The sequence below is a fragment of the Drosophila persimilis genome, unplaced genomic scaffold, assembly GCF_003286085.1.
Source record: "Drosophila persimilis strain 14011-0111.01,24,50 unplaced genomic scaffold, DperRS2 tig00000000-arrow-pilon, whole genome shotgun sequence".
Classification (NCBI taxonomy): domain Eukaryota; kingdom Metazoa; phylum Arthropoda; class Insecta; order Diptera; family Drosophilidae; genus Drosophila; species Drosophila persimilis.
The window spans coordinates 15,573,413-15,588,250 of record NW_020825288.1 but is presented as its reverse complement, the minus strand read 5'-3'; the positions used below and the strand labels follow the sequence as shown (position 1 = coordinate 15,588,250).

The 14,838-nt window shown below is 41.6% G+C and overlaps 2 protein-coding genes across 2 annotated transcripts; one reads left to right on the top strand and one right to left on the bottom strand.

Moving 5' to 3' along the window:
- The first annotated feature begins 6,293 nt into the window (after positions 1-6,293).
- On the top strand, positions 6,294-6,896 carry LOC113565328 (C-type lectin 37Db-like). Its single transcript, XM_026987120.1, has 2 exons — positions 6,294-6,360; positions 6,414-6,896. Exons 1-2 carry the CDS (start codon positions 6,294-6,296, stop codon positions 6,869-6,871), a joined length of 525 nt encoding a protein of 174 aa, XP_026842921.1. The 3' UTR covers positions 6,872-6,896.
- Positions 6,897-13,033: 6,137 nt separating this feature from the next.
- On the bottom strand, positions 13,034-13,737 carry LOC113565257 (C-type lectin 37Db-like). The gene is made up of 2 exons (XM_026987106.1): positions 13,668-13,737; positions 13,034-13,607 (listed from the first exon to the last, which is right to left on the bottom strand). The coding sequence occupies exons 1-2, from the start codon at positions 13,735-13,737 to the stop codon at positions 13,189-13,191; spliced, it is 489 nt and encodes a 162-aa protein (XP_026842907.1). The 3' UTR covers positions 13,034-13,188.
- Positions 13,738-14,838: the final 1,101 nt, after the last annotated feature.

The following is a 14,838-nucleotide window of genomic DNA, read 5'->3' as shown; positions in this document are numbered from 1 at the left end:
CCAGAGCGGAAGAGTGGCTTCTCAGGTGGAACATGTTACCACCACGTATTGTTTTCATTCCCTCATTCAGAGCCTTACATTTTTCTTTCCAGCTCGCAACAAAGTGCTGGGAGATTTTAATTTAATTTCATGATTTTTCCCCACATTGATTTGAACTATTATTTGCTTCCATTTAACCGGCTTACAATTGGCCCGATCACTGACATCCGCCCTCCACTCCACTCCCATCCATGATAATGGCCAGCGACACTGATTTAAATTAAATATTTGGCCAGTCCGGCTCCGTCACTCTGTCAATACGGTTTCAAATAAACAAAAACTGTCACTGTTATTCTTTTCCCTGCACTCCCCATTTTTTGGTTATTTTAAAAACACCACTGAAACAGAATTGATTTTAAAACACAGAAAATGAATGACAGGGTTTTCTAATAACAATCTGAAGTCAATAGTGCTGTGATGTGATGGAGCATGCGATGACGTGCAAGTACATATTCCATATTATTCGATTTGGAGAATGTAAGTTGAGTTCATCTTTAAATTAATATTAACATTTACAAATTGTATCCCCAATAAATAAGCTAAATATGTTCTAATTTTTTTACTACTACTCGTATCATTGCATCTGCCCTATGTCTCTAACCCAATATACTCACTATTCCCGTTTAAAATTTCAACAGTTCAGCAAAAACAAGAACAGAAAAATACTAAATATGCAGAAAAATCAGTCAACCAGCTGACAGAGCTTTGGAAAATCAGTCAAGTCAGTGTCGGCTTCGGTGTCGGCGGTGCAGTATTCTGGATATTCTGAGAGTGTGTGGAGGGCATTGATTTTACATTTTGAGCCAGGCCCGTCAGTCAAAGTGTTGCCGGGCCATGACAAGGCACCAGACACCAGGCGCACTCGCCCCGAGCTGGACATGACATGCGTTCAACGCGATGATGGCAATTTAAGCATGCACGGGATCGCCCTCTTTCTAGTTCTCTCTTTGGATCCCAATCTCCGCCCTTTCCGATTCCCCCTTTCACTTTACATTCCATTCAATTTCTGTAGCTTTTTCGAGGCCCATCTGCTGGGGCGGATGACCGTGCCAGTGCGTGTAATTGGACCAAGTTTTAGGCGCTTCTCTATGTTTTGTTGTAATTAAAAGGGCAATCGTCAAAGGTGGGCCACGTGACACAGACCGAGCCCCATGTCCGTTCTCCCACGGGCAATTTGGCCGCCTTTAAAAGAACTGCCAAAGGCAGCAGTCATCTTGTCCAAAGAATTTTGACTGCTGCCAGTTGGCTAGGATCCGGAATGGGTTGGGATGCCGAATCATTGCCGAATCGCATTGACATATTGTTGCTATCGGTCATCGGGGCTCTTGGGTCCTTCTGACTGTCAAAATGTCGCGTCATGATGCTCGAACCGGCAAAAGCGAATCGAAATTGCTATCCGTCGGATGCCTATGGCCGGTTCTTGTCGCCTACTCCTGCTCCTGCTCCTGCTCTTGTTCCAGTTCCTGCCTGAATCTCTGCAGCAAATGTCGTCTATAAAGCCTTCGGCTTTACGCCTGGCATTAAGTGGAATTATAATTAAACGATTTTCTCATTTAATCGCGCCTGTTTATCGGCCACTGCAATCCCTTACTGGAGGACATGTTGGAGCATGTTGTGTGTTGTCATTGTCAATGATGTTGCTGCTCGGACTGTTTCCGTTGTAAATCCTGCCTCTGCCCTTGTCAGTAGCCGATATGGTACCGAAGGGTACTGATTCACGAGGCCCTTCCATAAATAGCTGAGACTAAAGATAGATAAATTATATTAACCATTCCTTTAAACTTACCAAACCAGAAACCATAAGTACGCAAAATATTACGAATAGTACCATCCAAACCGATTGGATTTGATAATTCTCTAATACTACTACTAATACACAGCCGATATACATATAGGTTCTTTCGGGCAAAATACAATCAAAATCTGCAAGCAATTAACTTGAAAAGATATAGAAAGGACAAAAAGGAAAAGTTCCAAATGTCAGCCAGGAGGGTCGACCTCCAAGTACGCGTAATATCCCACATGGGTACCATTTAAGCAATCTGTCATATGGCCGCCAAGATGCTTAACTTTTCGTTCGTTTCGTTCCATTTCGTTTCCGTCCCTTTTTTATGACAGGCCCCGACAAGCAAGCGACAACAACAACGGCAGTAACAACGATAAGAACAGGCAAAATAAATGGGCAACCGGAGGGGCGTGCGAAATGTTGAGAAACCCTATATCCCATACACGTATATAAGGCCCAGCAAAAGCCAACGGCAGGCGTTTGTCGGGAAGATCTAAGTGTGGTCTGGTGGATGTGGATTAGGGTGGGGTGGGCACGGGCGCTGGCGCTGGCGCTGGTGGTGAGGGGTTGGGACACTGCCGTGTAGTTATAAAAAATTGTATCTTAAAGCTTCTGGCAGTTCGCTGGGGCCCCCTCCAGGTCCTCCTGCTGTCTGCTGATGAAAACGAAGTTGACAATACGAATGAGTTTCTTATAACAACAACAACAAAAACAACACAGAAGGGGAAGGGGATGCAAGGAGTGAGTGGCGGGAGTGGGGGAAATGAACAAAATGAAGAGACAGCAAAAACTGCGAACGTGCCGCAAGAGGTTTGAGGGCATGAGAAAGCGAAATGGAACTTCTGGCTCTTGGCTCAGATTGAGCTCTTTGGTTTGTACATTCTATGCAAGTGACCCTCATACGCGTGGAGTATTCCGGAAATACTTTTCCGAAAACGTTTAATAGATCACAGTTACCTTGTTTCCATATTAGTCATATTATGACAAGATCCTTAAAGGAGTTGGTGGTGGTGTCAGAATGTAGAGTACACACTAGATTAAAGAACTATCGGGGACTATGATCGACACTTTCCGAGAGAGCTTGTTACAACAGGTTTGATGGTGTGTCTAATGGAACCGGATATTCGGATACTCCCAAGAAAGTTCTCTGGTAGCTAGAGGTTCGAGCTACCGGTTACCAGAGTAATGGCCTAAAAATATGTAGCCTATACTGCATATTCGCGTTTTCAACGAATCGATGAAATTCCTACAGACGTATCGAGACATATCGCAGACATATCGAGCCACCTGCTTCAAGAGGAATAAAGGTCGGAGGCCAACAGCCTATTTTGATTGGCGTACTTTGATGTCGGCAGACCTGCAGGACAGTTCTATTCCATAGCTACAGGGCTACCACTGAACACCGCTGGATGGGTTCGTGGTCCGCCAGACAATGATGGGAACAGTGAGAGGAAAATATGATATTAATAATATGAAATGCACACAAAAAATGGTTATATTTTTTACTACTACTAAAACCCAATTTTAAAATTAGTTTTTATCTACACTTCTATATTTGTACATATATAAATTGGGCATCTGTTTTGAGGTTTTACATGAAACTTTGTTCTGTTTTATTTATTTTATCAGTTCGTTAAAAGCAAAGCTTACCCCTGGAATTTTTGTGCTTGTTAATTTGTTTTTATGATTTTAATATTAGGTGATAGCCCCACCCCAATGCACGCAAACCGCATGGAAAAAATATTCGAGTACAACCACCAAACAACCGCAAACACAAACATAAAATGAGATAATTGTGCCAAGTCGAAACGTATGATACACTTACATTCGCGGATACCTGTCCCAGTACTCGTATTTATACATTGTTTGGCTTTGCTAAAAAAAAAAACATAAATAAAAAGCATACATATCGAAAATATCTGCATCGAATCCAATAAGTATTATGACAAGAGTATTGATCTAGCTTTGTGATCTAGATTTAGAACTTTCTAATTCGCCTGCACCCTTAAGAAGAGTACCACACATCGTATGTCTTTTAATTTCGTTCATGTGTGTGGGGGTTCGTTGTGTTCCTGACAGGCGGGGTGCTGGCAGGATAACACCAATTTCGCTTATGACAGTTATTACAAATGCTGCTTGTCTGGGCCTGGTCCCGGATAAAATGAGCAGCAGCCAGAATCGCTGGCACAACGCTGGCTTATCCTTCAAATGAAATGTTATTGTGAGGACTTTTGGCGCTTCCTCGGCGCTCTTCGGCCTCATTGACGTCTTGCGAATCGATTATTGAGAGCTGGGAAGGGGGCACAAAAAGCATATTAGTGCAGTCAAAGACGAATTCAACGTTGACTTATGTTGGCAGCTTCTTGTCGGTCTATCTGTCTGTCTGCCTGCCAGTCTGTCCTTATGTCTATGTCTGGTCTATCCATCTGCCCAACTTTTCTGCTTGCCTTATATATGGGCTCTTTTTTCTTGGGCCCATGTCGATTGCTTTCTTTTGCTGGTGGAGCTTTGCTTCCTCTGCCCTTCCCTGGCTGGCTGCAATTTTCATGGAATATCAAATAGAAAACATTTCGAGACAGTAAATTAATTTTTCAAAAATTGGCATTCATTTCATTTGTATCGTTTGTTTTCATTTCGGGGAACCTCTCAAGTCCCCGACAAGCAGTTCATTCTTGGCACATTAAGCGATGATTCCTTTTCCATTTATTTTGTGTTCATTTGTCATTATTTGTGCTTATCTTTTACGTTGTATCTGGGATGTCTGCTCATGTTGTTAAAGGAATTGAATTACTGACAAACTAAATTGATCATTTCTTGCATGGGTATTGAAAATTCTCAATGAATTGCGCAAGCTTACAACTGGATTACATAATGAAAACAAGAGAAAGATAAATTCTGTGTCTGGGTCGACAATATGATACCCGTTTATCATAAATATGGAGTAAGATTACTCTTATTTATGTCATTAAAATGAGACCTACATAGAGGGCAATAATAGAGGGCTTGTTCTTTAATGTGTTTACAAAGCCATTCCCCCGGCTGCTACATACTTTTGTCCAGATACATCATCTCCTCTTTGAGTACCGGGTACACTAAATGAATTGGCCCAATCAATCGATTTTGGGCTTAGACTCATTAAGATGAGATTCTGCAGTTGTTCTGAAAACGAATTACCCTTATCTCATTCCATTATGGATATTGAAATCTTAAGCCATAATGCCGAATGGTACACTCAATGGGCTCTTGATTTTAAATCATATTAAAATACAAGAGTTCGGTTGATTGATTCATATTGAAGAGAAACCATTTGAGACAGTCATAAAATATAATTTAATAAAATTTTTGTATGGACCCTCAGCTTCTACTGAATATTAGTAGTGATATTCTTTCTTTAGCAGCGATCGATGTATATCTATACCCAGTAGTCGTAGAGTATATATATTATATTTGTGCTAAAAGTGGATGTCTGTCGCACACAGAAGGAAGCGTTTCCGACCCAGGCATCAGAATCGAAGTCGATGTGTCCCCATGAGCGCCTAGATTTCAGAGACTATAAGAGCTAGAGCAACCAAATTTTGTATCCAGACTCCTATAATATCACCCTGGTACAAGTGTAATTCAAAATTTCGTTGAGAGAAAGCTGTAGCGGTTCAAAAAACATTAGCAGAAAAATGTAAACAGATAAAATATTTTAAAATTTTGAATAGTTTCTTGGATTATTTGGAAATGGGATAAACGAAGTACTTCTTATTTTTACCCCATCTCTCATGACAAGTGCGAGCAAAATTGAGAGCGATCGCGGAGAGACCCCCACCTCATTAACGAACAAACGAACAAAAAATCGCAATATCAAATTTGATAGCAAAAGGCAGAGAGAAAGAGAGGTTATATAGGTTAAAGGTTATATAAATCAGATTACATACATATACAGTCTTGCGAAATCTTCATGTTCAAGGGTATAATAAAAATCGATAGAAGTTTTTAACACTCAGAATGCATCAACATCCATAATCATCATCATATGTACATGCATATGTACTTGATGAGGTTGGAGATTATTCACTATCCGCTCTTCTAGAAATTAGAAAATTGAGTTGGGTTTGAGCTAATGCGTTTTAAATGCAAAGAGTAATTTACTAAAGGTGTCACTCAAAATTGTGCAATATTGAAAGGAAAATACAAACTTTAACGATAAGACTAATATATATAAATTTTCAAAGGGTATTACATTTTGGGTATATATTTTGGCTAATCCCTAAAGCGATCTACCTAAAGTGTTTCGATTGGTGGTATTTAATAGGACAATTCGACAGTCGACACTTTTTAAAGACGTCAAATATTGGTTAAAACATCATGTGGCTATCTTTTTTCAAAAGTGAATGTACTGACTGAAAGAGTATGAAATGCTGCTTCCTATAAATACAATGCAGCTGCCCCTAGCTGATTACTTATTGTAGCCTGAAGTAAAATGTTCAATTCAGTGGTGCTGTCGATCATTTCCTATCTACTAGGAAGCAAAATCGTGCCATCTTATGGTAAGAGCTCGGATGTTTCTCAACTGTAACTTATATGTATCTCTATTTTCTAGGTGATTTTCTGAAAGTGGGTTTTAAAAACTATTACATTTCGCACATTCAAACCAACTGGTTTGTCGCACGCGATATCTGCTCACAACACAACGCAGAATTGGCCAATATAGAATCAGCTAAAGAGCTGGACGCCATATCTAAATATTTGATTGAGCAGGGCTACGAACAAGGTGTCAATAATTATTTCTGGATTTCATTATTTGATGTGGGCAGAGAGCCGGGACATTTTTATTCCATTACCACTGGCCGGCCCATGTCTTTCGCCAGATGGACGCCTGGCCAGCCGGACAATTACGGTGGCTACGAGCACTGCGTTCATCTATGGTGGACGGAGAAAGGGTACGGCATGAACGATAATGATTGCTTGGCAAACCTGAGAGCTATCTGCGAGGAAAAAACACACTTAGCTATTCCACCTACGTTTGCAATTGACAATATTGAGGAAAATAAACCTTAAATACCACAATGTGAACTCAAAAACATACGAGCTTTACAAAATAGAAGAACTCTGGTACCTGTCTAAGGAGGGTCTGTATATCAGAATCTAATGTAGCGTAGTCAGCAGAGATTTTCATGAATCGGCTGGAAGATTGCAGTCTAGAGGCACGGCCTAAATAGGAATGAAAATGAAATACCACCCTCGGCATATGGTGGCTCTACTTTGTAGGACAGGTTTTTTGCGCTTACCCATGGCCATTGATTTTGTCTTTGCCTTCGTTTTGTCGTGGTGTAAACCAAAAATAGCATCACGTTTTAAATTGCTGCTTATCAAAACATGTTCTGGAACTGTAATCTGTTTCTGCACTCGGCTGCCTCCCACCTTCGTCATGCTCCCCGTGTGCCCCGTGTCCTGGCCAGGAATACCCGCGAGTTGGCAGCACCAGCCAGGTGGAGACCAACAGAGAAGCGGCCACCTTGAGTGAGCCGCGGTGGTGAAGCATAAAATGGGCAAAAGCGAGGCGGTTATAAAAACGAAGTCAGCAACCCAACCTGACACATCATTTATACCTACGTATACGTATATGAGACGAAGGATGCAGGAGGCTGGGACTTATGTAAATTGAAACCAAAGAACCGCTTCCCGAACAAGACGGAGACAGAGTCAGGGTCTGGGTCTGGGTCTGGGGCTTACTTATCAGCGGTGAGCATAAAAAATGTACATTAGCACGAATGACTGAGCGAGATACGAGCCTGAGGTTGGTGCAGCCATGGGGCGACAGCGACATATGGATCTGTATCGTTCAGGGCTGAGGGTTAGCCAAATGCCTTCGCCCACTTGAACAGTGCCCTGACATACATCTACCATCTACACAGATACTCACATGAAGCGACTACCCAAGGCCTAACCCTCGCCCAGGCCAAACCAATCCCGGCTCATTCGCTTCCAGAGCAATCTGTCATCTGTGCCTGGGTTTTCCGCGTTTCCATAAATTTGTGACACTTTTTTACCGAATTTATTACTCAAAATAAATCGCGAGCTGTCTGCTGGTGAAAAATCTCCCGCCCAGAGACAGCTCATGAGCTGATATGCTCATTTGGTATTCATTAGAGCGAAGCTCGGTGTTATCTTTTGGCCAAGTTAATTAATTGATCGCAATCGGAGTGGCGGGGGTGGGTTGGGTTGTGTCACTGCAACACGAGGAGCCACAGAGACTCTGCTCGAAATGAATTGGTTTACCTTCCTTTTCGTTGCCACTTCCTGTGCTCCTCTCTTCACACCGTTGTGTATTGGTGTTGATTTTTGAAATTGTTTGGCACTTGAGTGGCAAAGTGCTCCCCATTGGCTAGGGACTGCCACTGCCATCGACCCTGATTGAGCAGGCAAATGGCAAAGGGCCTGAACCGATTCGGGTCGGAGTGTGCATTGGAATACCAAGCAGAGCTTTGTTCGATTGTTAGATTTTTCGACAAAATTGTCATCTGTCAACCGTCTCTTAAGTAATAAGTCAAGATACACGTGTAGAAAATTGCAAGAGCGTAGATCAGAAGTTCACTTATCTTAGCCATGTTCACAAATCATTTAATCATTAAAGTCACCAAAAAAATTATAGCAAATGAATTGGAAACAACTCTTTTAAGGAAAAAGAGCGGATATTACAGTCATACTCTGTAATATCTGTAATGATCGTCGTCGTTATTGTATTATTCTTACGTATAAAACTTCATTTAAACCTTCAAAATTAGCACTTGAAATTCTTCGAATTAAAGACACTCTCCAGGCAGATGGAAGGACAACATTTCTCTACAGTAGCTCCCTCGAGCATTTGCGTCAAAAATTAAAGAGGTAGGCAGGACAAATCCAATCTTTTTTTTTTGAATGTCTGAGGCAAGATGAGCTTAAACAATTCTTTATGCTGCTTCTTTTCCCGAGATCCTTGTTTTCGTTCCGTTTCGCTTCGTTTCTTGGTTATTCTTTTTTATGCGCATTACGTATACGCCGCGTGGACGGGCGAGTCATAAGTTAGGTCATCATTATGGATAAACGCAATGTATGTGGGTTTTATGTACTTAACACTTCAGCTCGGCGCGCTGCGATGACACTGAGTCCAGGCCTGCCATGGGGGATGGTGGTCGGACGGACCGGGGACATCAACGTCGAGGTCGAGCAGATGAGCAATTTATCTCGCAGCTGTTTACTGTTTTCCCTCAACCCACAACCCTCAACCCTCAACCCTCCTGCACCCGTCGTCTTCCGCTTGGCTAAAGCCACTTATGGCCATGCCAACAAATGTGTATCTGTGTGTGATTTATGTGTGCGGCAGTGTGTTTGTGTGTGCCACAAGGAGGGTAGCTGTAAATACATAAACACATCAAAATCACAAAAAAAATGGAGAGCAAAAACTGGATGCGGAGGCGGAGTAGACCGAGGGCAAGGCGCAGAGTGTCCTTGCGGCGAACGCACGTATTAAATGAGCAAAAATGTGAATGAGGCCGCCGCGGGGCATCGCTGAGTGAAAGTGAAATTAAAAACTAAGTTCTCTGCGAAACGGGGGGCGTGACCGTCAATTGACAGAGCAGAAAACCAGCGGCTCAACGGCAACCAGCGCCCACACATCGTCACATCTGCCCATCTTTCGCCTGCTGTTTGCATTTCATTTGCAAAAACAGCATTCAGGACCAGCGCGAGGGCTGCAGCAGAAGAAGTTGGAAAACTGATAAAGATGCTTTCAAATGCTGTATCGTCTTGACGGCAATGTTGAATGTATCTTGGTCACTTGAATGCCCAAAGGTGCCTCTATCTCATGGTATGTCATCCAATTGGCTCCGGTACACTCACGAGATTCGTTCTGCAGGGAAGGACGTAAACTACGGAATTAGTTGGTGCTACATTACCAAAAGTGAAAGTAAGTTGATCGAAGTATTTTTGCCTTAAAAATCCTCGTCGAAAATCGTAGAATATCATATTAATCTATCTATCTATCGTCTAATGATATACATCGAGACCGTAGATGAGAAAGTTCTAAGAATGGCCAAACTTGTAATTAGAAGGGGGGATACCAAGGAAAGCCAAGGATACGGACTTAAAAGGCAGCTCTACAAAGGAGAAATTAGGAAATCATAGGAGAATCCTTGAGTACAGTATCGAAACGTACACTCTCTTGAATGGTAAATAATTTATTCTAAACTCAATATTAAAAAAAAAAAAAATTCTGTCGATAAACTCCGAGGAGCATTCTGTCTTCGTCAAACCATGGATCGGCCCTCGCATCGACTGCGGCCAGAGCGGTGGCTTCACAGTTTTTGCAGTCACTGCTCTTGTCCTTCGCACGCATAACTCTCTGTTTGTGTGTTTGGGGGTGGGCTGTGTTGGTTGTGTGATCTTGAGCATGCTAAATGTAACACCCACACTCCCCATCTCCCTCCCACCTCTCAGCCATTCAGCTTCTTTATGCGAATTGCTCGCTCGTTGACGTTTGTTTGTTTGTTTGTTTGTTTGCTCGCCCGTTTGTTTTGTTGCCTGTTTTTAGCCATTGCTTTTATAAGAGCAAAGTGCTCTTCATTATGCGCATCAAGTGAAAGGATAAGTGCAGCGGATACTCGCGCAGATACACATGCATACGGCGCACTTATATACATGGTTTGTATGCACCACAATTGCGAGAAAAAAATGGCACTTACCGGTTGAACATTTGACTTTAGGCACAGCACTCGCAAACAAGCGAATAACTGTATTTATCCTGCAACTATGCAGCTAATCAAGGAAGGTACTTATAACACATTAAGCAGGGTAAATGAAAATACAAAATATTAGCTTTTCATTTGCTCTTGGATCGAAAAGAGCGAAATAATTCAACAGATAAGATGCAATGGGCAAATGAGATCCTGCGTTGCAGGTGAACTTTCAGATACATAATTGCCTAGAAACTTTGAAACTCCACATTTGCGAATAAGATTTATCCGTTGTTAGATTTTAATTAAGGGTTTCATTGTTCGATGTTTTAATGTACAAATTTAGAAGACGAGTAGTAGTTTAAAACTGTAGGTGGAATGCGAAACGATGCTGCGCACGACGGCTATTCGACGACGATTTGGAGAGAACTCTGGGAACGTTAACGTATAATTTTAGAGCATTCGGATAAACATTTTTAGAAGAGATTATCGAAAAATCTCTTAAGAGCTATTAGAAGCGGCTGCTCTCAACACTTGGTAACATTCAGACATTCAGGTTTCTTAGGTTTAGGTCTGCCTCTTAAGTAAACAGACAGCAAATACTGTTTCCCCAGTTTACATTAATAATCCATAAATGCACGGCCACACTAGAGAAATACTGAATATAAATGCACGACCACACTAGAGATATACTGAATATACGGCCACTGAGAAAAGGATGCAGATCAATGCTCGATCATTCTAAATGGCGACTCAAAGAGAGGAAGTCGAGGAGGATATAAAAGTACATCTACAATAAACAATCTACATCTACAATAACTATAGTTTTAAGATTCAATATACAATTTAGATGATGCGCTAGATAAGATATTTTACGTATAAATTGAGAAAACTCAGCTAAAACTGCATCTTTATGTTGTTGAATGTATTTATTCCTCAGCTTTATCCTTAGTATTTCAGTTTAGCCTTGTGATAGCAATCCACCCACGCTACGATCTCAGCATTTGAACTGTAATGCAATTTGCTTTGCTGTTCAGTGCTTGGAAACCCGATGCAGCCGAGCCCCTGTCCACCATCCGCTTCGAGGACTTGCGGACGCCCAACACCTTAATTAAGCCAAATCGCACTGGCAAATACATAAATAATGAGACCCGCACAAGATGCCCGCCCGTCCTCGCCAGGCCGAAGCGCAGTCTTCAATTAGTAGATGGCGGGGGTCGGATCGGGCATAATTGAATCGCAGGACTCTCGTAGGCTCAGCCTTGACTGAGTTATTGTTCAATCGGTGGGGGAGGGGGAGGGAGAGTGCGTTTAATTGAAATTCAGAATACGGCCGGGAGTGGAGACAATGCAAAATGCCTGGGGCATTTAATTTTTATGGCCTCCTCACGTGTATGTGGGCGTGTCAATAATCCGGCTTGAGTTCTCTGAGACCCAAGACCACAGACCCCAGACCTCAGACCTCAGACCCGATTACTACACGTCGATGTTGTGGCTGTTTGCTGCTTCTGTTGCCGCATAAAATCGCATAACAAAGGAGCCAGGGGTCGGAGAGCCAAGTCAAGTGACATGCTTGTAAGAGTCGTTGGGTCGTTGGCAAATCGATTGCTCGTCAGGGTCAACTGGCAGGCCTGACAGCGCTTAGCTTATGGCCCCCAATCGGCCGGCATTTTCCGGCTCCGGGGATTTTCTACGGTTTTAAATTATGTTAGACATGGCCCGTCTCGTTCCGTTCGGCTCGGGACCAGCCTATCCAGGCCTAAATGCGCCGCCAAAAGGGCTGCCAACGACAAGGAGAGATTTGAATTTTTCACACAATTTTCTCAGCTACAGAGTCGATGTCGGCATCGTCGTCGCTGTCGTTTGTGGGGTTAACAAAGTCTTTTGCCTAGTCTTTTGGCACACTTTTGGCCGCTTGTCATTGACAGGCAGACAAAAGGCCTTTGACACCTTTTGTATATCCTGAATGACTCCGTCTGTGTGTGTGTGCGTGGGGGTCTGTCTGTGTGCGTGGCAAATTATAATGCAAGCGTCTGTCCTCTCTTTCCCAGGCCTGGGGCACGGATGCTTTTAATGGAAAAATAAACTTTTGGGGAAATTTAATTGAAATTATTTTAGTCGTGGATTAGAGGTTTCGCTTGAAGTATTTAGATATTAAATACAAATTTTTATACAATACAATATAAAAAATTATAGTTTTTGTAAATTTTAAAGCATTCACAGTCGAAATTTGGTAGTAATATATTTGCATATAAATATGTACATATATTTCTATATTAGATTAGGTTAAGTTTAGGTTAGGTTAGGTTAGGTTAGGGCCAATATGACCCTTACTTATCCGGATAGGGGGATGCGAACCGACGCGGCAGTGTCGAAAGTCATTTCTGTGAGCAGAGCGACCTCTGCTGATTTCCTGATGGCGAAAACTACCGCCTGGAATATGATGCATCGCTCTATATTTCTATAACTTAAACAATATATATTTTTTGTGAAGTGTTTTATATTTAGATTAAATATGTGCAGTATTAAAAAGTTTATTTAAATCAAAGTTGATTTCAAAACTACATATTTAATGTACATATGTAGGTGTGGTCGGCTTTACTATTATAATTTTTTCTCAGTGTTGCTTATCAGTTCCCGCCTTTTTGAAAGAGAACTATTAAATTAACAGATAGTATGACGTATCTTTTGTTCGCATATAGCCCTAAGTTCCACATTGCAGTTGTTGTCGTTCATTCCGTATTTTCCAAGCCGCAACCAAATGTGGGCACAGTGCTCATTGCCCCCTGCATTGTCTGGCTGACCAGGAACCCATCCAGAGGTGTTCAGTGGTAGCCCTGTAGCTATGGAATAGAACTGTCCTGCAGGTCTGCCGACATCAAAGTACGCCAACCAAAACAGGTCATTGGCCTCCGACCTGTATCCCTCTTGAAGCAGGTGGCTCGATATGGCTACCAGCTCGTCATTTGACTCAATGGTGGCCAGATCAGCTTTATTTTGCTTGCAAAGGTCGCGTGCCACATAAAAGTTTTTCTTTATAGGTGATATGAAGAACTTCTTATTTCGAACCCGTACGAGTTCATCTGCGAATTGAAAGTTGAAATTGTCAATCATACCATAATAAATTTAGTCTGATTGCGTACCATTAGAATTCACCGTGCTGCTGATAATTATGAGGCAGGCAATACTCAAAAATACGTCTGATTTGAACATTTTAGCTTCGCGAATGATTAGATCGGCCCGTTTTTCAACATAATTTATACTGAAACTAATACTCATACTCTCCCTGAAAGTACACCGACTTGAAGGAGAATTTTAAACCAAGTATAATTCAGCTAAGGCCGGATAAAATCAAGATCTCTACTCTGTAAAGTTGGAGAATTAATGTGGCCACTATCTGAAATTTCGATGATGGATCAAAAGCGATGAACATGCACTCTTGCATGCTCGCCACTGTACGTGTGGAATTTAATTGCCATTATTTTATGATTATATTAATTTCTTGAGTTGAATCGAATATGTCAACTGAATAACTCAAATTATCGCCAATACAATACGATACCACAATATTCGCACGTGTAAATAAGGCTTTTTTGGAGTAAGACTGGTCCCATTAGCGACTGTACCCAATTTGAATCCTCTCCTTTTCTGATACCCCAACATATAGCTAGAGTTCACACGTGCCTTTTTGAGGAAAGTGAAATTTGAGAAAAATTTGGTTCTCATCTGTCAGCAGTCGATTCGCAAAACGTCAAAGAAAACCGTAGCTTCAATGAGCAAGGACTCCATGTGATTTGTATAATATTATGATCTATGCAACATATACAATATGTTATATTCGTGCACTTCGTCTGTCCTCTTCTTAGCTTATGAGAAATATTATTATCGCTGTTGACATACCACACCGTACACTGATCGAGAAAAAGAAAGAGTGCGAAGCAGGGCGACAGACAGCCATGCCTATATCTACTCTGCTATTGATGCTGATAAAGACTTCTGAAAAGATTACCTGAACAATTTCTTATACAGGTTCGTCAACGTACTTGACCTTAAGCTTAAAATAAATTTCTCCTTTCACAATTGGAAAGCAGATTCCAGTATGCCATTCATTTGGAGCCGAGCGTGGATATATTAATAATGAAGTGTTTGCACTTATATTTTTACAATGATATGAAAATATTGATATATGAATATATTTCGTACAAATTGAATATAATATATTTATTTTAAAATGGTTTATGGTAAGACTACATATGGGCCGACTTAAGAGACTTTTTAATACATTTTTTTAAGTCAACGCAAATATGGGTGTGC